This window comes from Tetrao urogallus (genome assembly GCF_951394365.1).
Source record: "Tetrao urogallus genome assembly, chromosome: 3".
Lineage (NCBI taxonomy): Eukaryota > Metazoa > Chordata > Aves > Galliformes > Phasianidae > Tetrao > Tetrao urogallus.
Window position 1 is genome coordinate 54,447,632 of NC_136815.1, and position 24,636 is coordinate 54,472,267.

Genomic DNA, 24,636 nt, shown 5'->3' on the forward strand with positions numbered 1-24,636 from the left:
TATCAGATGACAGGATATGTGCAGTACTATGTTATTTAAAAATAAGGGGATCATGCTTCTAATAGAATATTCACTATCCATGTTTAAAAAGCAGCTTCATTCCACTCAGGTAGATATGCTTCTAATATGACAGACCCTGAAGATAAATGGTGATCAGTAGATCACTTCTGCTAATGTTATTTCTGTTTTTCTCTGAAAATAATTGCATTCCAAATCAAAACATGTATGTATGCATTAAATGAATTTCTGTGACTTTCTGTGATAAGAATAATAAAACAATGATGGCTCACCTAATTCAGCCTCTTCTAGTAGTTAAAACCAGACCCACAAGTAACTGGCTGTGAATTATTGCCCTGGATGCAAATATGAAGCTGGCTGTATGTGAAATGTTGTCTAATATATTAAATATATAAAGTTGTGCAAGCCTTGCTAGAGTCTGCATAGACTGATATTAAAAAGACATCATAATACAGATTCTGACTTAGGCTGCTTACTGTCAGAATTAAAACTTTCACATCAGTGTTAAAAATTGAGCTCTTAGATTTACTTAAGTTACTCCAGATTTTTTTTTTTCTTTTTGTAACAGTTTTCATGGTTTTCTGACTTTTCTGTCATGTATGAGCATGCAAGGAATAAGCATCTGCAGCTCCAGATAGCTTCAGCAAGTTTTGAGGTGTATGGCTTTACAAATCTGATTACTATTCACTAAAGACTGTAATATGGATTCAAGAACAGAAAATTACTGTCTTTTTGTTTTTAAATAAAGTGTTATTTGCCATAATTATTTTCTTGTTTTTGTTGTTCTGGAAAATACTGAGATAAAATAGTGTCTCTTTTCTGTTTCCTTAATCATTCATATAACACTTCGAACTCTTTGGAGCTCAGTTGGTTTCGTTTATGACAAGGATGTAAGCCATATTATTACCTAAGAAGTTGTTCCTTGGATGCTACGTTGCCAAGAAAACTGTTCAAGTTAAATATAAATCTTCATTTGGTTATTGAGGATGCAAGTAAATTAGCTGTCTTCTTCTGCGTCTGACATTAAAACTCTGTTGAAGGTATATGGAAAATGTTTGTCTTGCTTGCACAAAACCTCAACCTAAAGATGTCCTGTGTAGGTATTTCTGTCCAGCTGCTGCTTTCCAAACATTGCTTCCTATTACGTATATATCAGGCACACAGAGCAGATGAGGTTTCTTGTATTCTGATGAAACATTCTTTTTCATCAGTAAGTGCAAGTAAGTTGGCAGCTTTAGAAAATCTTAGATTTGTAAGATATGTGTGCTTTTTGTTATAAAAACCAAATAATTCTGCTGTAAACTGCTGTAAAACAGTTTTGGATGAGAGCCATTTTTTCTGGCATTGAAGGTATAAATAGATGTTAGGTTTTTTTTTGTTTTTGTTTTTTTCTTGCATAGCTTGTTAAGTGGTCTCTAGTTAAAAAAAAAAAAAAAAAATTAAACAATGAAAATGAACCTACGAGTATTGTTAGGTAAATTGTACAGATATGTGGTATTTTTCTTTGCTCCCCAAAGCAGTATATAATCAGCAACTGTATTTGTATTATTTAACTTGCATAGTTAGATACCGATCTGTAAGAAGACTTGTGTAAGGTTTTGATGGTCTGAAGTTAATGTGATACATGTAGCTAGCACATAAATGAATAAATTTTAGCATTTGAAACCGTAGAGGTAAAGCTTTAGTTATTGCTCCTCAGGGATATTCTACATTACTTAAAACAATACATAGACTGTTACTCTCGATGACAAAATCGTTGAAAATGAGATTCTAGTCAGGCTTCCTTTTACAGTGCGTGATCTTTGTTTTTCTTGAGTAGTTTTGTTCTTAATTAATCTTGACGTTCTGTGGTAAATCTGCTAAAACAGCAGTTTGTAGGAGTCTTGAGTAGGTGATTTTTTTTTTTCCCTTCTCTAAAGCAGTCTGTATTCCTCAAAAAGGTCAAGAATAAATTAGTAGGCTATTCCAAATGTTTCTGAAGAATATTTGATCCCAAGATGTCTCTGAAATAGTGGTGAAGCTTGCTTTCCTTTTTGTCCTTCTGGTTCTGAGAATCCCCAGACTTGGCCTTGAGAAGTGCTACAAGACTGGGCAGTTACAAGCTATGGTATTAACTGTGTTTCTGACATTGGTAATGGGTTTTAATGCTCTCAGAATCCCTTACCTACTCTTTTGGCTGGTGATTGGGTATCAGATTAGGAGTTTAATAACTGAAATACAGAAATACAGGCCAGTGGCATCAGGTAAAGAGGTTTTGAATCCAGAAATTGTGCCTTGTAGTGTGAGATTTGTAGAAGCTGCATTCCAAAAACAGGATAGGCAGCTTTTCAGGATGACACTCTTCTTTCAGATGCTGGTGAGAACTCTGTGACTGAAGAATTCTCACTGGATTCACTGAACAGAAGCTGTTTGTGCAAGCATATTGGTTTTGATGAAACTTGCACTGGGAAAGGCTTGCAGGCTGGAATTTTGGTCAGCCCAAGGAGACTGATTCCAGAATAGTCGGTTTGTGCATTCAGAGGTAAAGTCTCTGGGCTGAATTTAAGATCTCGCCTGGATCACTGTAAGGTGGGTGTTTAGTGGCTTTTTCCCCCTCCTGTTCACTGTTCTCTTTTCAGTGGAAAACAGAGGAGAAAAAAAAAAAAAAGAAAAAAGAAAACCACCAAAGAAACCAGTTCTGGTCCAATGCGTTCTGAAACTTTGACTTTTCTCCTTTTCTTGGCTTTAGAAAAGAGAGTATTTGGTTAGTAATAAATAATGTTGAGAAATAATTAGGGATTAGTCATAGGTCTTTGGCATGATTTTGGGCAAAAATCTAGTAACTTGGGAAAATAAATGAAAATGTAAATATTTTTCAGTCCCTTGCTGAAAGGTTAAGACTCTATACTGACCAATCATATTTGTTGTAGTGCTATTTGAAATGTAGTTCAGTGATGTTCAAGAGAACAAAATGAAGGGGAGTTGTGTCATTAGGGAATCAGAAGCCTTGCATACCACAAAATCAGATGCTTCTTGGAATTTGCGTTATTTTAAATGGTTTATCGTGGAAAACAGTGTGTGAACATTGAAATGTATGTATCTATTTTCATTTTTTAATTGGGTTAACACATTTATTTTATTTATAGTGTACATAAGTTTAAATCTATGCCAGAGAGAACAGGAGGAAAAGGCAGATTCTGTGTGCATATATGTCTCCCTTTTTTTTTTTTTTTCCTCCACGCTTGAAATTTCAAGCTCAGCTAGCTTTTGCAGCAGAGCTCCTCTACTCCTGGCTCTGCAGAAATTTGACCTCACTCTGGAGACAGCTATCTTAAGGGCTTTGTGTTTGTATAAATTTCATGCAGCATGTTATTTCATATAGACAATGAAAACTTTATCTTTGGTCCTGCATATAAGAATTTATACACCAATTTGAAGTTCCTCAGTTTAAGACTCCAGTTCTTCAAGTGCAAGCTAAACATATTGTATTGTGAGCAGTGCCATTGAGTTAAATGTCTGCTCATAAATTGATCTTTACTGGGCTGACACTCAATATTAAAAAAAAAAAAAAAACAAACAACAAACCAGCTTATTTAGAACTGTGAGGAATATTTCTTAACAACAACAGTAATAAACCCCAGGCAGTAATGACAAACAAACAAAAAAAATCAATGCAACAACAACCAACCTGAAAGCTTTCCAGTTTGCGTCAGGACAAAACAGTGTCTCTCTAAAAACTTAAACGAAGATATTCTTTCTCCATCAGGTGTGCTGTCCGTAGCAGGATGTTTCTAACTGCTGATTATTGCAGTGTAGGTTTGGATGGGACATGAAAAAAGAAAAAAAGATCTTAACTATGAATAATTAAGAGGGTGTAGTTTTGACCCAAAATCACAGAATTTGCATGTAGACTAAACTCTGTCAGATCTGGTGCAGTCTTGTAAAAAGCCTAAACTCTGGCAAATTGGGTCTTCATTAAAAAAAATTGCTAAGAAGTTTTGCCCATGCAGTAAAAATCGTGTTCCTATTTTAGTCAATGCACTAGTTGTGCAGTGTTTTTTTTCCACTCTAGGCTGAAAAGGACTGTCAATTTAGAAAAGCTATGTAATGTTTTACTTTCTTTTTTAAGGGAAACAAAATAATAAAATTTTTGACATTAGATGGAGATAATACTCTCTACAGGTGTGTTTACCTTGTGTATTTGACAGTACTTTGAAGACAGCCATTTCTACTGTTACTCTTATATGGCCAAGCTATAAATCATGAAAAAGGTAATTACTTTACTGTTTGTTCTTATTGGGCCTTCTGCCACTGAAAATGGGAGGGAAAATATTTTAAATAAGCTGTGTTTTACATTCTTATTTTCCCAAATGCAGAGCTTGGATTACTGTCTGCGCTGGGTCCTAAGAACTTGGAAAAACAGTCAGGATGCACTTTCTGGTCAACACATCCAGGCTCTTCTGCCAGAGTGTATTCTGAGAGCAGCTGCATGCTTACAGGAGGCACTTTATGAGGAGGAAATTTTTCTCTTGGGTCTCATCTTGACTGAGGATCTCCCAGTCTTTAAGCAGCAAGAAGAAAGTCCTCTCACATTCTCTGGTTTGTTTCCTTCTTTTTGGTTTGCCTGTAAATAAGCCCTGATTTTCTTTCATTAACTGAATCTGTAAGAGGCTTGGTTACGGTATCAGATAGTGTTCATCATTCTGTGTATAGACTTCGTTAGACTTGGGGTGAAAGCAATCCTGACATAATGTTCTATACATATTTTAACAAACGTACCAATTTTACTTTTAAGTAGGGAATACACAGTTAATGAAATAACCATGACAGTTTAGAAGGATCATTTTCAAATGTCTCATTCCAAAGGATTAATTCTTTCATAAAGTTTTAAAACTTTCTTAAACATAAAGCTTTAAAATTGTCTTAGTGTTGTCTAGTAACTGACAAGCTAGCTTATCAATCATGGAGAGTCCAAAAAAATTGCTGGGGATGCTAGAAACAGAATATATTGGAACGAAGATTAGAAGAAAAACAATTTGGAATCTTAACGGTGGAAAAGAGAACAGAATTATGAGACTTCTTCCATTTTGTTTGTACGTGCAGTACTCTAAGAAACATGATGGTACATGATCTTTCTTTAGTTGCCTCATATGAAACATTTTCTGATTCTGAAGATTCTGGAAATGTTTTCAGAATCTGCAAGTGAAGCTTCGTATATTACTGTATTACTCAAATATTGCTTTATCAAGGCACAATGTGAAGAATGTGATTAGCTATGTTACAGCCGTTCATGTGCTTTGAGTTTTGAAAGAATGAGTGAGGATTCTCCCCCTCCCCTCAAATGCCACCAAATTTGATTGTATTCAGAGCTTAATATGATTACTAGGATAGTTAGAAGTGAAGATGCAGGCAATAGAGATATAGAGATATATAATAGAGATTTTGTGTACTTATTAAATATCATAAAACTATCAAATTTGATAATAAGCAATTAAGTAAGAACAAATACTGGGGGGAATATTTTTTCTTTTCAAACAACAGGAATTCTTGGATTTATTTTCAGATTGTTGAAAGGCAGATTAAATTTGATCTTTCTCACCTCTCATCAGTGATTTTATTCCACTTACAGAATATGCCTGGTAAACTAAACCTAATTAATACCATAGTTTTTTGAAAACTGAACTAAAATGATTTTTTCCAGCTTTTTGAAGTAACTTGCTTCTGTATTATATTAGCTTGTGATGACTGCAGTTTGTAGGAGATTTTATTACTGTCTTTGCCCATAAAAATCAAATGGTTTTATTTAGAAGTAATGGGAAATGTTATAGTTTGATTATCAACACAAGCTATGAAGTCACTTGAAAGAAGTCATCATTACTTTATTTGGGGGGGAGAAAAGGACTTTCATCTTAAATATTTATCTTTAAACCAAAATTCTTATTTTAACCCCCTTTTGTAATATTAACTGCTAATGTTATCATTTGTATGTAACAAGGAAGATTGTGTAGGATACTTATGGAGTGATGAACATTATATTTTTCTATGTGTCGTGGTTCTTTCAACCTTAAAATCTTGATACCTAAAAGCGTGATGAAGATGGGTTTAAGAATCTGATAACTACTATGTGTAGATAGGAGGAAAGAAGGAAAGAGAGAAACAGAGTGAATCTTATTTACTTGGGAAGAAATTATAAGATTATTAGAAAAATGTTTTTGTATGCAAACCTTTCCCTTGAATTAAGTTTTCCCTCCTTTTAGGTACTTTCAGAGCCTCAAACAAATCAATATTATTCTCAGTTGGGTTGCATCTTACTGAGTAGCATGGGTGTTCAGAATAGAAATGAGATGCTAATGTAACTGTATGCAAGACTGAGTTCTTTATACTTGTATTATATACTCTTTTGCATTAAGAACAGATTCTGAAGTTTGAGTGAAGCATCTTGTTGAACTGTTCTTTATTGTGGACTGTTCTATATTGTGGGTGAACTATGTTGGGCTTAGGTTCTACAGGGCAACATTTCTCTACAATACAAGATTAAATACAAAATTACCCAAAACTTCCCTTGTTTGCACATACACAGACTGACTTTCTGGCCCAGTTCGTCTTTCTTAAACTGTTTCTTCACAGCAGAATATCTTAAAGAAGAATAACTAAGAATTTCCCTTCCATCATGCCTAGGACTGCTCTCCAGGTTGCTAGAATTTGTCATTTGATTTTTCCCATGGGGCAAAATTCTTTTTGTGACGGCAGAGATATATTGCAATAGCTTATCCATTTCTCATGATGCCCAGAAGAAAAAGTGTTTGTGCTCATATTTTATTTGACGTGATTTTGTGAGGTGATGACAGGCCAGTTTCATGTTTCCCTTTCAGAACATGCCTGAGGAGTAAGGCATAGCCATGAAGTAGGCCTAGGTACAGTTTTGCCCAGATGGAGTACTGCTTTTGTATGCAAAAATAAAGTGAAGGGCTGCTAAAGAGTTTTTAATTTAAAACTACAGAAACAAAAAAGCATCTCTGGTGTTTGAGCGCTTCCTTGATTAAGCAGCTTTGTGTGTGTAGGGGAGAGGGTTTTTGATTAACAATATCTTAACTATAAGGTCTTAGTTTCTGTGGGCTTGTAAGGAACCTGACTCTTCTGTGCCCCACGTACTTGCAATCCCTGTTGAGTTTTGGGGGAGTCACGTATGGTGAAAAAAATCTTAGCTTGGATGAAAATCAGATACTTTAAATCTATTTTAGATTAGGCTGGTTGTAGCTTTGACCTTTGCAGTTTGTCAAAATGTACTTTGCTTTGAATTGTATTTTTGGAAAGCAGGCCGTCAGCCTCAGATCTGTAGTGTCACAAGCAGAACGTGGTAGGAACTGTGAGAATGCTCTGTCTCGATGGAGACACCAGTTAGCATAATAAGTGCTTGTTTCATATAAAGTTTAAACTCTAGAGATGAATATTGTCAGCCTATTTGTCTGAGTTTACTTTCTTTAAAGACTTCAGAATTCAACAGAATGTCAGAAAGTTGAATCATTACTAAATAGAGGACAACAGTAGAAGCTATCCTGAAAGGTTGAGTACATCAGAAAGATGAAACCTAAAGTTCTGTTCTTGCTTATTTCTGTGTTGTCGGCAAATTCCTGAAAGGCTCCACAGGCTTTAACTAATTGATCTCCTTTAGTGGGTGACAACTTACTGCTGCAATCAAGTACTTGAGTCATGCTCATTTTGTTCTGGTGACATTATATACTTTCATGGAGATATGAGGGAGATTTCAGTTTTAAGTAGGCAGTTGTTCAAGATCCCCTACAAGTCAAACTCTCCCTGCCTCAAATCACTCCACATCATTAAAGTTCAGAATTCAGGTTTTGGAATTAAATCACCTGAATTTGTCCCATTAGTGCATATACATTGTTAGTCAGCTTATGAATCCATCTAAAACAGTGGAACTTGAGTTCGCCATGTTCTGGCTCAGTAAGTGTTGAATGGAGCATTGAATGCCTGTGTATTAACATTTAAGGGTCTGATATAGAGACAGCAAAAATCCTTAATTAAGCCAGTAATTCTGTTTGTGAGCTCTGGAATTTGGAGTTTAATTAGTATGCTGTAAGTAAATTATGGGATCATACACTTCAAAGCTTGATGAAGAATAGAATTAATGTAAGCGTTTTTGTTTTCTGTATGAGGCAAGACAGAAAAGAGTTGCATAGGCAACTTCTGGCTTTTCTCAACTTCTGAGTTCTTGAACTTTGAGCCCTGATGAAATTTTTTGATATGTTTCCTATGTAAACAACTCAGAAAAAGGGTATAAAACCATGTTTCACATTATACTGCTGTTTAAGAGGAAAAGTAAATGATTAGAAGTTGTTTCAGAAGTTGTCTTTGATAGTTTTAGTGATTATTTTACAAGTTGGGGGAAAGTAAAATTGCTAGTGGAACTAGCAGATTTCAAAAGTAAAACCTCAAAATTTGAACCAATGTTATACAGAATATGTTTTCAATTTTTAATATTCTTTCTTGTGATTTCTCATTATAGTGATACAGTGTTGCATAAACCATTCTTGTTTTGTCTGTTACTCAGAAATAAAAACTACATCACAATAACAAATCACTTTTGCTTCTAATTAACATATGTGATATCTTGATATTTTGAGTTAAATATTTTTTTGTGTTACAGTGAAAAAGTTTTGTGAAACGCATGGCTCTGTGAGGACTGGGACTATTTAATCTGAGCTTCCTCCCTTGTTCTGGACAAACTTTTGAACTCCAGAGGAAGTTTTTCCTGTATTTAGCGATGTCCATGCCTTGGATTTTATTTTTCTAAGAATATATGAATTTTTGCAATGGCTGCTGTCTCAGTTCAGATGCCCTTTATGTGCTGTATTGATTAAAACTTTGGCAGTCCTGAAGGGGATGTGATGCATATGAACAGAAAGAGCCTTGCTTGCTGAAGCTTTGTTTCTACAGAAAGTAAGACAAAACCCAACTGTATTGAATTTATTGAATATAACTCTAACCTCTGAAGAACTGTGTAGGGAACTCGGATTCTTGAGTAGGACCTATAGTCTGCATAAGTTACTATAAAACAGTGCTTATCGAGTTTTTACTTTTTCAAGGATTGGGAAATCCAGGCTTGTCTAGAAGTACTTTTTATTTAAATTCAGCCGATGCATTTTCATCTCAGGTACTTCATGTTTCGCTTAATGTAATTCAGACTTAGACTGAATGGTAACATATACTTTATTATGCATGTTGTGTTTCTATTAATGATGTACATTTGTAGCAAAACAATTGGTTATTATTTTGGAAAAAAGTTTAATCAATGAGTGAAAAAATACATGAATTTCACACACAGAAATGAGATTTCTTTCACTTCACACAGATGAGGAATATATAGAATAGAGCTGTTTCCATATATAGAAACTGAATTCTGTGTTGTTTTAGAATTTTCCACTGAGAAAGTAAGGGAAACAACAAATTCAATGCGCTTAAAAATTAAAGGACAGATGTAGGAGTCTGTGCAAGTCTGAAATTTATTAAGTCTTTAAGATGTGTGGAAAATTAATGCTTTTATATGAGGCAAGTATTTATGCTGTACTGAGATTAAACTTTTTCTATGTGGTCTGAAGGAGAAGGGTAAGATCTCTGTGGTGCCTTGTAGCAAATAAATTGTATTTGCCCCTCTGATAATTAAGTAAAGAAAGTCTGAAAGCAGAGGTCAGTCCGTTCCTCTCTTATTAATTGCTTCTTCCTCCTCTGTGGTGCTTTGAGATTTAAGTGAAATGTACGAATGTTGTACAACATTAAATATTATATACAAAAGATCTTTTTGCTCCTTTCTTTAATCAAGGCCTTGTGCTTCCTTTCCACTCAGACCGTAATGGGTCGACTTAATCTTTCTATTTATGTAGAGGGTTAACTGCATTATAAAGGATTGCTGCATCTTAACTTAAATTGAGATAATAGAGTGGTATCTTCTAACGAAAGAAAGCTGTTACTGTTATTGAAAATGGCACAGTAGAGGTGGTGAGGGTGGTAGCTGCAAAGATCTCAGAGAGCTGCCTACTTGGTCATATAAATTTAAAGTATGTTTCATTCCCAGTCAGAAGCTAATCTCTCTGCGGTTGATTTGAAGCCACAGGTCCAGCCTTAATGAGTTGCAAGATCCAAGATGGAGTAATAGGAAAAAAAAGTGGTGTAAGACTACTGTTTGACTGTGTATGTGTGTGTGCTTGCATCTTCTAGTGCTGAAGTGGTCTTTTCTGAGCTGAAAATAGGAGTGGGAATCTTAAGTCAAAGATCCTCCAATTGTAGGTAGGGTGGACAAAAAGGATTTTTATTTTTTCAGTTGTACATTTTCCAATTAGTCTCCATCTGTTTATTCTGAAAGCTTGTTTTAGCTTTTTTTGTTTCAACTTGTGCTGCATGTGTTAAAACTCCACGGAATAAGAATTTTTATTTATTTATTTATTTTTAAGATGAAACTTAGAGTTATAACAAGATTTCTTTTCATACTAGTGGAGTTTATTAGATGTCTAAATTTGGATTATTACTTGAAGAAAAATATGTTCTTACTCAACTTATTTTAATTAATAGTAACTTGGGGTATTTCAACAAAGGGGATTTTTCTCCTTAATATTTAGAAAGTAACTTTACTACCTGGAAAGTATTTGTACAGGATGTTTTTCTGTGTTTGTGCTTTTTTGATGCCTTTTTTTTTTTTTTTTTTTAAATGAATGTGACTGTAGAGTTCTCTTGATTTGTTTCTTAGGTTTTTCATCTCTTCTTGTCAAAAAGAGAGTATCCTATATTGTGCTTAAGAAGAGCATAGTTGTCATTGCCAGTCTTACTTCTTGGTTGGTGCTATAGTGTACAAGTGCTACTTCATCCAGATTTCAAACTACAACTCATTTTCTTACCAGCTGAACTGGACAGGCAAATGTGATTTTTATTACAAATTAGCAGCTCTTAATTTTGAGAGAGCAGCAACATAAAAAGTAGGTTTATGCTGGCAAGAAGTGTAGTGAACTTCTGTGATGGTAGTGTTTCTGTTAACTTTCTTGGATTTTCCTCTTGCCTCTCGTTTCTTTCCTTTTGAGTATTTTTGAGGATGGAGGCACTCATGTACATGCACTAACTGGGAGGTGTGTTTCTATATTGCCCTTTCAGTATGTCTGGTGGTTTGTGAAGTTGATTGGTGATGCTGATTTGGTTTGAGAAGCTGAAAGTTTGTTTTGATAATGTGTGAAAGATAATGCACAGCACCTCTTTTATGTTCTCATCAAAATATCTGTGGGCATGTGGCCCTTTTCAGCAGGTTTTGTTCTTATTTCAGTAGTTCTCTACAGTGGCAGTATTTCTACAAGAAGAGAAACACCATCCTGAAGTAGCTCAAATTGAAAAGATAAACTTTTAAATGAAAATCATCACCAATACAAGCCAACAAATTATAATGTTCAGCTGTTGCATATCTCAGTATTTTCATTCCTTCTTTGAGAAGGATTCAAAGACTTTCTCACAATCATATTGTCATTAATATTAAAAGAACAGTCAGATTAATGCTGACCAGAAAATCACTTTGAGAGAATATTCTGGTTGATTTTTTTTCTTTCTTTCTGGCATATGCTTTAAATAGTCAGATAGTATTTCTGAAATTACTTTTGATATGTATCTGGGTTCAAGAAGAAACTGTGTTAAGAATTAGTTTCTGGTGCCCACATTTGTATGATGGGATAGGTTCTTTTCAACACATGTTCTGATTCAAGTATTTGTGTATACTTTTCCATAAAAATAAGCATAGAAGTGCATTTTTTTACTGGTTATCCTTCCCTGCCTTCTTTAGTTCTTGCTATTTTCATTTCAGACACTATTTTTGCTCTCAAATAGGAAGGTGCAGAATAGGTTCATTGCCCAAAGCGTTATATTGTTGTAGCCAGTGTAAAGTTTACTACAGGTAACTTGGCACAGGTCTTTTAGCAAATCTGTTTGAAAACTAGTTCCTTTTTACAAAACATGCTATTGGTCCTTGAACCTAATGAGAAGCTGGTTTGTAGAGCATTGTAGTCTTGCAACTTTTCTCTGACTCCTCACATAGCTATTTTAATGTTTAGGAGGATTGCGTATATATCTTAGATAAGCATAAAGTTTTCCCTGTTACCAAGCTGAGGGTACCAGCATACCTTACAACAGAGGAGAATTGTTTTGGTATATATACCTTCTCTCAGGAAGAAGTGGGATGGAGTTCTACTTGAAATTCTTGTATATCATCTTGTGGTAAATCTAACCTTTGCTTATGAAACTAAACTTAATTTTTGCTGACAGACAGTTTGGTGCAGGCTGGTAAAATAACAAGAGATGAAAATTGAGCCTGACTGAGCATTATTCTCATTCTTAGTCTGCTTCTGCATGAAAAAGAAAAGGAAAGATTTATGTGCACTTGATGGATATGATTTCCAACAGAGAAAGCACAACTGCTATGCAGAACAGGTTTCTTTAGTAGCTTCTGTCATTTGATTCAGCAGAAATGGTTCACTTTTTCTCTCTATTGATTTAGCATGAATTGATTTGCTGTTACTTTTGTTTGCTCATTTTCCCTTCACTGTTCATGAGGGTCTGAAAGCCAGCTTGGGGCTTTATTTTTTTTCCTGTGTTTTCTCAGCATGCTTGAAATTTTTTTTAGCAGTATACTATGTTATCAAATGCCTGCTTAAAAGAAACAGTGGAAGATGGTACTTGTGCCACTCTTAGCAAGTGTATGTATGAAAAACTGCAGTGTGCTTTGCTCTGTGTTTTGGTGTTGATGCCCACCTGTTGGTGAAAGATTTAACAGGAATGAATGAGATGGCTGGTCACTCGCCTCCCTAGAGCTCACTTCTCTCATGGCAGTGCTGGTCTAATGACACCCAACTGATCTTGAGATGATGGTTTCTGGCTTCTGTCCTCATGTTAGGTAGCTCTGTTTTCAGTTTAGCGTACAGGATGAATGTGCCTGTGGTAGCTCAAGAGCAGACGTGAAGCCCAGTCCATCCTTGTGTGAGAGTGATAGAGCTTTGGGCAAAGATGTTTAATGTTAGTAACTGGCCTTGGCTATTGTAGTTATGCAATCATTGTAGTTACAGTACTGTATATACACAGATAAACTAATACAAATATGCCATTTAACACTCCTCACTAATTTCCCAGAGGAATATTACCAATCAGATAGAAATATTCTGTCCTGCAACCAAATATGGGAAAGACGAACAGAACTTACTGCAAGCATGGATTAATAAAGTCCAGATCTCCAGATCAAGAAACATCCTTTTCCAACAGGGGCTAGGAGTGGAGGTAAATGGTTTCATTACTGGTTTGCATAAAGTTAATTCTATGGATGGATAGTGGTGAAGAAGTCTCTTTCTGTCAGTTTTTTCCTCATTACTTTACCTCACTTTTCCACTGATTATTAAAGGCATACTTTGCTTATTCTTTGCTAGAGGTTAGGGTTTCTCTGTGTAATACCAGTTCAGCTATATTGGCCTTCAGAGAAACAGACAGAAATTTCCATGGCTATTCGAATCAGAGGAGGTGGATTTTTAAACAGATGGTCTATACTATCTACACTCTGTTCAAGTTTTTGACTTGTTAACTTAAAAATTGGGAGCATTAAGTATTTTTGAATTGTTATATGAGTAGAAAGTACTGAGCTTTTATCTGTTCTTTACCTTGTTCTAGTTCTATATGAAGGTGTGTTTATTTGTACTTGAGGAAAAAAGCAGGTATTCAAGAGAGGATGATATCAACTTTCATAAAATTCATACTCATTTGAAAATAGTAATTTGCTTGGTAATGGATGAACACTACTTAAACTGTATTTTGTTGTCTTCAAGGTAGTCTGAACTTTCAACATAAGAGCGTATAGTGGAATTTGTATGAATTCATTTTAAGAGTCTTCTTTTTAAAGAGCAATGTAATGTAGGAGCTTACTTGAAGATCAGGAAAGTGATAAGCCTTACCATCACCATATGCTAGTAGCAAGTCTAGTCAGAAAGCTGCCACAGTATATTTAATAAAATGTTCTGTAAAAATAATGGTGGTGTTTGAAATAGTTATTTAGTCTCTCTTTTCTTTTAATGAGTATATTATATGTAACTCTATGACTAAAACTACAAGTAGGTGGGAGAAAATAACTTGAATCAATATTTTCTGTTACTGGTATAAAGATATAACTTCCAATCATATAAAGATTTCATTGTTGAAGTGAAAAGAGTGGGAACACGTATGCAGAACGACTTCCTGGTAATTTATGTCAGAAGGTTTAGGAATGCTGGAATATATAGAGATATTTAGGAATTTACAAACTACTTCTCATATTATCTGTGTTTCCTTAAGATGCTGTTATTGAGATGTCCTGCCAAATAATGGATGGGTATTTTCTAGAAAGAGTTTGGGGGACAGTAGGAGAGTGATGCTTCATACTTCTGCAGGTTTCATTCACTTACTGTAATGAAAATCTGGTATTTGTCACACCCCAAGAATGCAGAAACTTTTTTTGTTTGTTTTACTTAAAGGTATTTATGTATGAGTATAAAAATAATTGTTAAAAATGTAATAAATTTGAAGCATGTTACTTGGTTCATGCGGTGTGATTCCAAAGAAGCTTGTTACACTACAACATTTGCAGCTTATTCTAGTGCTTGCATTTTCTTTATAAGCTGAATCCTCTTCTTCTTGCAATAGCAAAACTAGAATTAATGAATCTGTAGTACTGCACTGAAAGTTGGAATTCCAAAGTGTTTTCAAACATTGATTTTCATGTGAAGTCTATAAAAAATGTTAAGTTTAATAAAAATTCAGGCAGTACAAAATATTTAAAGTCATAGAACTGTAAGATAATTCAATTTGAAAGAAATCTCAGGACATCTCAAGTTCAGCATCCTTAGCCCTGAAATCAGACAAGCTTTCTTTAGAGTTTATATGGTTGACTCTTGGAAACCTACAAGGATAGAGATGACACAACTCTGGGGAATGTGTTCTGATGCCTGACAGGTCTCATAGTGGAAAAGCTTTTCTTTTTGCAAAGTTGAGCTTATAAATCACCAGATCTGTATTTTTCATGATTGTTCCTCCCCTGTCAATGTTATTCTCTTCACTGTAGCTCCATACACAGCTGCGCCAAATGTTTTGAAGTAAGATATGCTTGGCTGGAAGTTGTAAATGATGCAGTTCTTACTGTGATTCTGTGTAAATATGATATGTATTCTAATTATCTCTAGACTTTTCAAGGGAAAAAAATTAAATCAAGTTAAATGCTATACTATTTCACTTTATGGAAATAAATGAGCAGATTAATATCTCTTTTAGAAAAGTTTAAGCTATCTGAAGCACTATTGATTAATAATACCAGACAAAATTTACTGATGATATTTTTATTAAAAAGTTGGCAATTCTTGGCATAATTGTAAGTTGCATTGTGCTGTATATTTGTAGTATGATGTTTTTTGTCTCAATCCTTAAGTGTTAATGCTGTTTTGTTTTGGTAGTAGTATTTTTTTGGCAGAATTTTTTCGTGAGATTTGTCTCAGGAAATGAGTCTATCTAATCTGGAAGTGTGAAATAGATAAGAAATGATTGAAGGCCATGTAAATATAGATGATCACTTTTGCTTTTCTACTTTTGCATACAATGCATTGACATAAATATTTGACTGCTAAGTCATTGCAACCATTTTGCAGCATCTAATTAGATTTCACAAACTGCTACTTTTAGCTTTCAAAATTTTTCTTAAATTTAGTGCCAGTGTAATAGCAGTATGTGAGCACATGACTGACTCCAAAGATAAGCAGCCTGTAAAGCTTTAGCTTTGTATCTGTTCATTAATACTTTGTGTTTTGACTAATATGTTGGTGGTAGTTTTTTTTTTTTCCACTTCAATATGAGGTATACATATTTAGGTTTGATTATTTTTAATAGCACAAAGAGGATCATGGTATTTAATGGATAGTAATGGATAGTAATTCCTAATACTGTTAGTCAGGATGCCTATGTTTTATCAATCTGCATAATTTTAAGGATTTGAAATGAGCTTGAGTTGAAAGTTGATAAGCCAAACTTTCATTTTGACTCTTTAGTCTGCATTAATATTTCATTATTTTTCTGGGTCTGATTATTCTCCTACTTTCAGTCAGTGTTCCAAATATTACTGCTTACAGTAACCAAGCTTTGCAGTGCATTAATGTGCTCCAGAGCATGTTTATAGTTACAAATACCTGCCAGAAACATTTCCAGAGGTATTTCTAGTTAGACTTCTTAAATGCACAGTACAGCAGATGGCACTGGAAGAGTACATCTATGCAAGACTTCAGTGATGCTGTAATTCTTGTGATATAGAAAATACTTGTGAAGCTGCTGCATTGCTGAGAGTTCTGATGAAATTCAGCAACTCATTTTAATGTATTCCAGGAAGTAATGCATGCTGAGCTCTTCTGTTTGAACTTCTGTGGATGCAGACAGTGAAAAATTTTATACTTGCAAGTATGTTAGCTTATCTCACATTGTGAACTGTTTAAACATATATGTAATGCAGAATTGCTAGTTTTTTTATTTGCTAGTACAAATGAAGAAGAATATTTGGATCAGTTGGGGTATTTGACTTCATGATACTTTTGCTTTTTCTGTCTTGGATAAAAAAGCATGTAAGATGTCATAATGTACCATGATTTCATTTTAGATAAAACTTGTTTAGAGACTTTATCTGATTTGTTGGTGTTCTCAGTTTGCTTCAGAGGGCTTCGGCCAGGACTGTCATTCACTGGATTTTTATAATCTTTTCCTGGATTAATGGGCTGGACTTCTGAGTGTAAACATGTATATATATATACACACACATACACACACACACACACTGTATCTGGTGATTTATATTTGAATTAAACGTCTTTATCATTTCTTTATGTGAAATATCACTAGTATAGAAAGAGAGTTTCAAGAATTTGGGCAGTCATGCATTTTGCTTGATTAAAAATATCAGCTGTTCAAGTAGACTGATAAGTGTAGAACACGTTTTGTTCAAGCATATTCAGTAGTCATTCTCAAAGTGTAACATTGTCATATTTGTATATATGCTGCCAGAGAGATTTATCTTTTGAGATTATTTTAGATATTAAATTCCTATTTATAAAAACAGAACATGTCTTTGGAGTAGTGTGATGCAGATGGTAAAGAATTGAAGGCTAGGATACAAATCTGTGTAAATCAAGCTTTCAGCATTTCTGCTGTTTATGAGAAAAAGTTCAGAATCCTTAGATTCCTTTCACTGTCTTTTAGCTAGTTTTTGATATGATTGTTTAGCATTTGCGTTCTTGAGGTCTGCGAAAATTGGTGTCTGTCTTCAAAGTGGGGAGATGGCTCTCTCTGCCTGTGTCTATCCACCTATATATTTTAAGATTCATAGTCTCTTTCAGTTTGCCATACTTAGCCCAGGGGCCAAGTTTGCTGCTGCAGTTTGTTCTGCTAACATGCTGTGAAATTGTATGCTTGTGGCATAATGATTGCTACTAAAAGTACTGTACTTTCAAGGCAGAAACAACTTCCCAATCTCTTCTATTTTCCTTGTCATTGTTCTCCCCACTCTGCAGCACTGCTTCTTTGACTGGTTTAGTCAATGCTGAAAAAAAAGAAACTGAAAAATCAAGCTTATGGGCGTGTGTTCGTATGTGTACACATGACTATAGAAAATGCCAGGTGGAGCAGTTGCTTTGGACTTGAGAAGATGTGTCCGCTTAGTCTTGGCAGAAGTACTAAGCAGCAGTAGTAGTACTAGGCAATGAAAGCCTGTGAATTACCTCCTTTGTGTCTAAAAGTTTGGAAATAATTTTTTTTATAGTGCTTTGGGAAGGGGTTTCCATTATTTTCTCTCAGTAGATGTTATTTTGCAGTTAAATTCTTTCTATTTTCATTGACTTGAATTAGTTTTCCTGTAATTATACAATTACCTGAGATTTGCTCTACTACCTTATGGAGAAACAAAAAAAAAAGTGCGACTGTGACTAATCATGCTTTAATCTGTATGTGTTAAAGCATGTGTGACTGTTATTGGGATTTGTATCTTACATCATTTTATGTTCTGCAGTTATTTTTGTGGGGATGTTTTTACATGCTTTCTGAAAGAAATGTCTCTTTGCTTTACAGTTTTATATATGTGTGTGATATGTGTGTATTTTAAAATAGCATGATAAAAGCAGAATGAAGTTATGGAAATCAAGGCACCAGTGACAGATTCACTTTCGGAGTCTCATTGATTTCCAAGTCAGCTTTTTCCCCATATGTTTATTTGATGCCTTTTACTCAAGTGCTGCAATTTTTGTTTTGTTTAGAGGGAAAAAAAAAAATCTTTATTGATAATTTTTAAAATATTTCTTTTGTGAAGTTGATTTTTTTTCTTTTTTTTAATTTGCTTCCAGGAGATGGCTCTTGAAGTTAAATGAGGGCTGGATAAAACACATAAATGAAGCAGAAGCTGCTCTGCATGTGTTAGGGCTATATCACCACAAGCACTGCTGATCAGCCAGACGTGGTAACTTGTCATAATGAAGAAAATTAGTCTCAAAACAATTCGCAAGTCCTTTAACTTAAATAAAAGTAAAGATGAAAGTGACTTTGTAGTGGTTCAACAGCCATCTTTAAGTGAATTTGGAAAAGATGACTCCCTGTTTGGCAGCTGCTATGGTAAAGATTTGGCTAGCTGTGAAGTCAATAGTGAAGATGAAAAAGGAGGCAAAAATAGATCAAAAAGTGAAAGTTTAATGGGTACGTTAAAAAGGAGGCTTTCAGCAAAACAAAAGCAAAAAGGTAAAGGCAGCACACCATCTGGAAGTTCTGCAGATGATGACACCTTTTCTTCGTCATCTGCTCCAATAACTTTCAAAGATGTGCGAGCTCAAAGACCTCTGAGATCCACTTCCCTCCGTAATCATCATTACAGTCCAACTCCATGGCCCCTTCGACCTACAAATTCAGAAGAGACTTGCATAAAAATGGAAGTGAAAGTCAAGGCCTTGGTCCATTCCTCTAATCCAGGCCCAGCACTGAATGGTGTTCGAAAGGACTTCCATGACTTGCAGTCAGAAAACGTGTTCCAGGAACAAAACAATGCATTAAAAAATACGGAATCTCAGAATGGGGACTTGCATCTTCATATTGATGAACATGTGCCTGTAGTTATTGGATTAATGCCTCAGGACTACATTCAGTATACTGTGCCTTTAGATGAGGGAATGTATCCTTTGGAAGGATCACGTAGTTACTGTCTGGATAGTTCCTCACCCATGGAAGTTTCAACTGTTTCTTCTCAAGTGGGAGGAAATGCTTTCCATGAAGAAGAGAGTCAAGTGGATCAGGATGTAGTAGTTGCACCGGATATCTTTGTGGACCAGACAGTGAATGGTTTGTTGATTGGTACCACAGGAGTCATGTTGCAAAGTCCAAGAGTTAATCACAGTGATGTCCCTCCACTTTCACCTTTGCTACCTCCAATGCAGAATAATCAAATCCAAAGGAACTTTAATGGATTGAATGGCACTGATGCCCATGTGGCCGAAAGTATGCGCTGCCATTTGAATTTTGATCCTAACACTGCCCCTGGAGTTGGAAGAGTTTATGATTCTGTACAGAACAGTGGTCCTATGGTTGTGACAAGTCTCACAGAAGAACTGAAAAAACTTGCGAAACAAGGATGGTACTGGGGCCCCATTACGCGTTGGGAGGCAGAGGGAAAATTAGCTAATGTGCCTGATGGCTCGTTTCTTGTTCGAGACAGTTCTGATGACCGTTATCTTTTAAGTTTGAGTTTTCGTTCCCATGGGAAAACACTTCACACTAGAATTGAACATTCAAATGGTAGGTTTAGCTTTTATGAACAACCAGATGTGGAGGGGCATACGTCTATAGTTGACCTAATTGAACATTCGATCAGGGACTCTGAAAATGGAGCTTTCTGCTATTCAAGATCCCGATTGCCTGGATCTGCAACTTATCCAGTGAGACTAACAAATCCAGTATCTCGGTTTATGCAGGTGCGTTCTTTACAATACCTGTGTCGTTTTGTAATACGTCAGTACACCAGAATAGACCTGATTCAGAAACTGCCTTTGCCAAACAAAATGAAGGATTATTTACAGGAAAAGCACTACTGAAAGCTTATGGGAATCTTGCATCTTGCACTTTGGGAACAACAACAACAAAAGAGATTGAATTACAGTTTACAAACTTTCATTATTATCAAAATCTTTTGCTGCCATAACAATATTTCATTTTTGTGTGTAAAAGAAAGGTAATGCATTTGGATTTATGTTTGTTTTGGGTGGGGGGTTGTGTATTTTGGGGGGCTTTTTTTTTTTTTTTTTTTTTTGTAAAGAATGATCTCAACTTTATTTTTAGAAGTGTGAAATAGCTATCTTTCATCAATGTGCAGATTAATCACAATGTGAATGATCAAATTATCCTTAATTTCCCCCAAGTCCTTTGCTGCTATCCACTGTGATTTTTATGCATTGAAAGCACATTTCATGTGTATTCAACCATAAGTAAAAGTCAATGAAACTTGTTCAATGGATTTTTATTCCTTTAAAATAGCCTGTTTGAAAAAGATGATCATGGTTAAAACATTGGTATTCTAAATTAAAGAATTTACATCTATCCTAAAAATGATTTCTTAGTTTCCTAATTATAAATTTCTAATACTGAAGAGCTGTGTGATAAAGACATGCTTATGCAGCAGATATCTTAAAAACAAACAAAAAACCCCAAACCCAATAAAGAACAAAACATCTTTCTTTTAAAGCCTTGTATTGTCTGTACACTACTTTGTGTTTGAGAAAGTTGGTTCAGCTTTCTTATTGTCTCAGTATTTTGTTCTTCTAAAAATGGCCTTTTAAAAAAAGAAGTGTGTGAGTGTCAATTCATCATACCTATGAGGAAGTTGCAGTATCGGGATGACATCAAATATCTTTAAATGCCATCAGTTAAATGAGCAAACTCCTACCAGGACCCCTCTTTCTGTTGTTCACCCTCTTACCTCCCTTTGGGCAAAAATATGCCCTGAAATTGTAGGAAGACTCTAGGAAAAGCTTTTACTGAAATACGAACTGATAAACCATTTCAGGGATTGGGTAAAACTTCTAATAGGAGGATTTCTACAATATTTATTAAAAATACTAGGAGTTTCAGGATTTTCCATTTTTCTGTAAAGGAAAAAAATAGGACTAATAATATTTTGGATGGAAGTTGCTTGAAATGAATCTCTAAAGCTCTATTCTCATAGGCCTCAATATTCTGGGGAGGGGAGGTTTGAATATATAATGACCACAGAAAATATTTCAGTTAATGTCATGAAATATGTTTTGACATATGAATTATTGAATCCATTAAGTAAATTTTTATGATATCTGTCAAAGATTCTGGCATTTGAAAAGCTTATAGTTATTCTGACATTCGATAGGGAAAAGGACTTTTAGTTGGGAATACAGGTTCCACACTGCAATCATTCATTCTTGCAATGTTAATCCATGGCATTTTTTGTTTCCTTTTCTTTTTTTCTTTTTTTCTTTTTTTCTTTTTTAAATTTTTTTTTACTCCTCCTCCTTGCCCATGATTCTGTCCCTTTTATGTTAAAGGGATCATGGCTAACAGACTTGGGAGGGAGGCTTACTCTGCCCGCCTCCCTCTATCCCTAGATTTTAGTATTTCAGAGTGTCATCTTCCCCATCTCTAGTAGGAGTTGCTAGTTAGTAAACATCACCATAGAAAGGGCTGTTTATCTTTGATACAGCTTTCTTTTTTTAGGTCATTTTCTTCTTTTTGTTTTATCTAGCCTTTTGCCCCCTGAAGTGAGTCTTTAGTAATGAATACACTATTGCTGCAAGGTGGTGTAATAGCACTACATCTTGGGTTGCCTGAATTGATAGACAAAATTTATATTTTTTTAATTTATTTTTTGACCATAATGTTTAACAAAAAAGTAAAAAAAAAAAAAAAAACCAAAAAAGAAAAAACAAAAAAAAATTACAAAGGTAGGTAAAGGCTGCCTTTGCTTTTAATGAAGTGAGAGTAAGGATTTCTTCTTTAGTCTGGTAAAAGTTTTAAATTAAAAAAAAAAAAAAATCAGAGCTGTCTAAATACATAATTTGTTTCTGCAATTGAGATGCATGTATGCAAGTGTGAATTCTGTTTTCTTTTTTTCCTCTACTGACATCTCCCCAGCTCTAACCCCCCTGAATCAGAATCACTAACTTTATTCAAAAAAAGGCACAATAACCTATTGTATGGTACAGTGTTCTGGTTCTGTCTGTGAGGAGAAAAAGAAAATCATTTTTATAGTTTTCAGATGCATACATCTTGGAAAAAAACCTCTGGCATTTACTTCACTTTAAAAATTCTTTCCCTGTGCAAGCTGGAGGGCCTATGCATTCTACAGAATCCTTGAAAGATTATTGTATAATAAATATTTTCTTTGCCATTAAATACCACTATTGAATGCGTTAAAGTTATACTATGCCACATGCGTTAATTTAGCAGTTACTATGTTGAAATCAAAGTATTTGAATCTATAATATCCCATTCTTATTGCTGAATTGAAAAATATGTAAGAACACGTGCCCATGCCTTTTCAGATTTGTTTGTTCACTCATATGTGTTGATGATTTTTGAAACTGTAGTTCAGCTGTCCAGTTCTTGAATTCCTCCCTTGCTATATTTGTTTAATCAGCTCAACTTACTTTTGTCATTTTCCCCCTCCTATAAAGCTTTTACAAAAGGAACGTTTTAAAGTACTGGAGGCCTAGGATGTGGGGACCACACAGCACTTTGTTTCTTGATAAAAATGGAGGTGATGTTTCTACTGAGATCAAAATACTTCAATTCAGTAGTAAGCAGACAAAACACAAAAACAAAAAACCCAATATTTATTTTTACAGGTTTCATTATTCAGAATTTCTCAGTATGTTTTATGTTAAGGTAATTGGACAGCCAGGAGAAAGAACCCAGAAAAAATACTTTGAAAACCTTAAGGGTAATTACAACTTCATATAAGAGATATTAATATAGAATAAACACAGTAACAATTATGAGACAATTTAAAATACTCAGAGTAACCACAAAAAATTGTTTTATGTCTACTTTGTAAAATTTAGAGAAACAACGTGTCCTTGACAAACAAAAAGGAAAATAACTGCAGATATTTTGAGGACTTTTAAAATAGCTACACTAAGAAAAACTTAAGTGACTATCATTTTCATAGAGTAGAAAAGTAACTATTTATTCAGCACAACAACTTAAGGGTTCAAAAGATAGGCCTTTTATGCAACTGAATTGTGGAACAATGTTTTTCAGAATGAAACTTTGAAATAAAATTTCTTTTTTTGAGCATATGAAATAACTGAAATTATTGGTAACACTTGTGTTTCGCTGATTAGAAGAGTAAAACAATATCTGTTATTTGAACATACAAAATTTTGCACTGTTTTTTCTTTTTAAAAAAATTTATAGGTCAGTGTTATAAACAACTGAAAGTTGTATTCTTTTATCAATTTGAAGGATACAGCACTTATCCTGCTCCTGACATAGCAAATATCATCTTTTGATAAAGACGCTTTCCTGTCAGAAGGATCAGAAATGCAATTAATAATTAAATTCTTTGTTCATCAATGAACTGACTTTATATTTTGTTAAGGCCAATTTCTTTCTTTGAATATTGGGTGCTGGGCTAAGTGAAATCTGTGCGGTTTTTCTTGTGATGCATTTCATCTATGTGAATACTGGAATTATAAATTTTACACGGCATACCAGCAATATATGGGCTATGATTCTGTTGAGGAAGTATTTCTCTGTTACTGTATTTTCAATTTCTGAGCTAAGCTATGGATGAATTTCATTTCTTTCAATCTTTTTATGACTGCAAAGAATAAAAATTAGAAACGTCCTTTATAAATAAAAAATGGACAAGATGGTAGTTCGTTATACGGTATTGATGTGTCTGGAAACTCCTAAATTCTACAAAGATAGTGAAAAAATCTTCAAGAATTTTCTATGACTTTATGTCAGGTTAAAGAATTTTTATAGTGATGATGGAGGGCCATGAAGTTAATACTTGCAATCCAGATTGCTGTAGTTTACACTTTTCTCTGTTTCAGACCTGGTGTGCACTATTTGTACTAAGCACGCCACAGAGTGAATTATCCAAAGTCCATTGATTTTAATGTGTTTTGGTTTGTAAACAAAATTATAGTAATTTCTTGCACATTTTGGAGAAATAATTGTATAAGGATTTATGTATCTGCTTCTGGATACAGTGTGTAAATAAAAATTTCATTCACAAGAAGATTTGTGGAGTGTTCTGTACCTGGATGAAGTTCTAACACTAAAGAAAATAAAAAACCAACCTGACCTTGTAGATTTGAGTATCTGACTTAAAAATCTAGATTCTATAGATTATAGCTGTTCCATATGTTCTTTTTACCACTCTCAATGGACTTTTCAAAATGAAGTATTTCCATATACAAATTGTATTAATGCCTAGTTTTCAAAGTGTAAAATTTTCAAGAACATGATTTTTACAATATTTGCGTATCTGCTGCAAGTTATATGCGTCTTTTTTTCCTAAACAAACAAACAAAACAA

General features: G+C 34.5%; 1 protein-coding gene across 1 annotated transcript; it reads left to right on the forward strand.

The window, feature by feature from the left end:
* Positions 1-18,551: 18,551 nt before the first annotated feature.
* SOCS6 (suppressor of cytokine signaling 6) lies at positions 18,552-20,156 on the forward strand (the record flags this gene model as incomplete). Its single annotated transcript, XM_079533207.1, has 1 exon — positions 18,552-20,156. The coding sequence occupies one exon, from the start codon at positions 18,552-18,554 to the stop codon at positions 20,154-20,156; it is 1,605 nt and encodes a 534-aa protein (XP_079389333.1).
* Between the last annotated feature and the right edge of the window lie 4,480 nt (positions 20,157-24,636).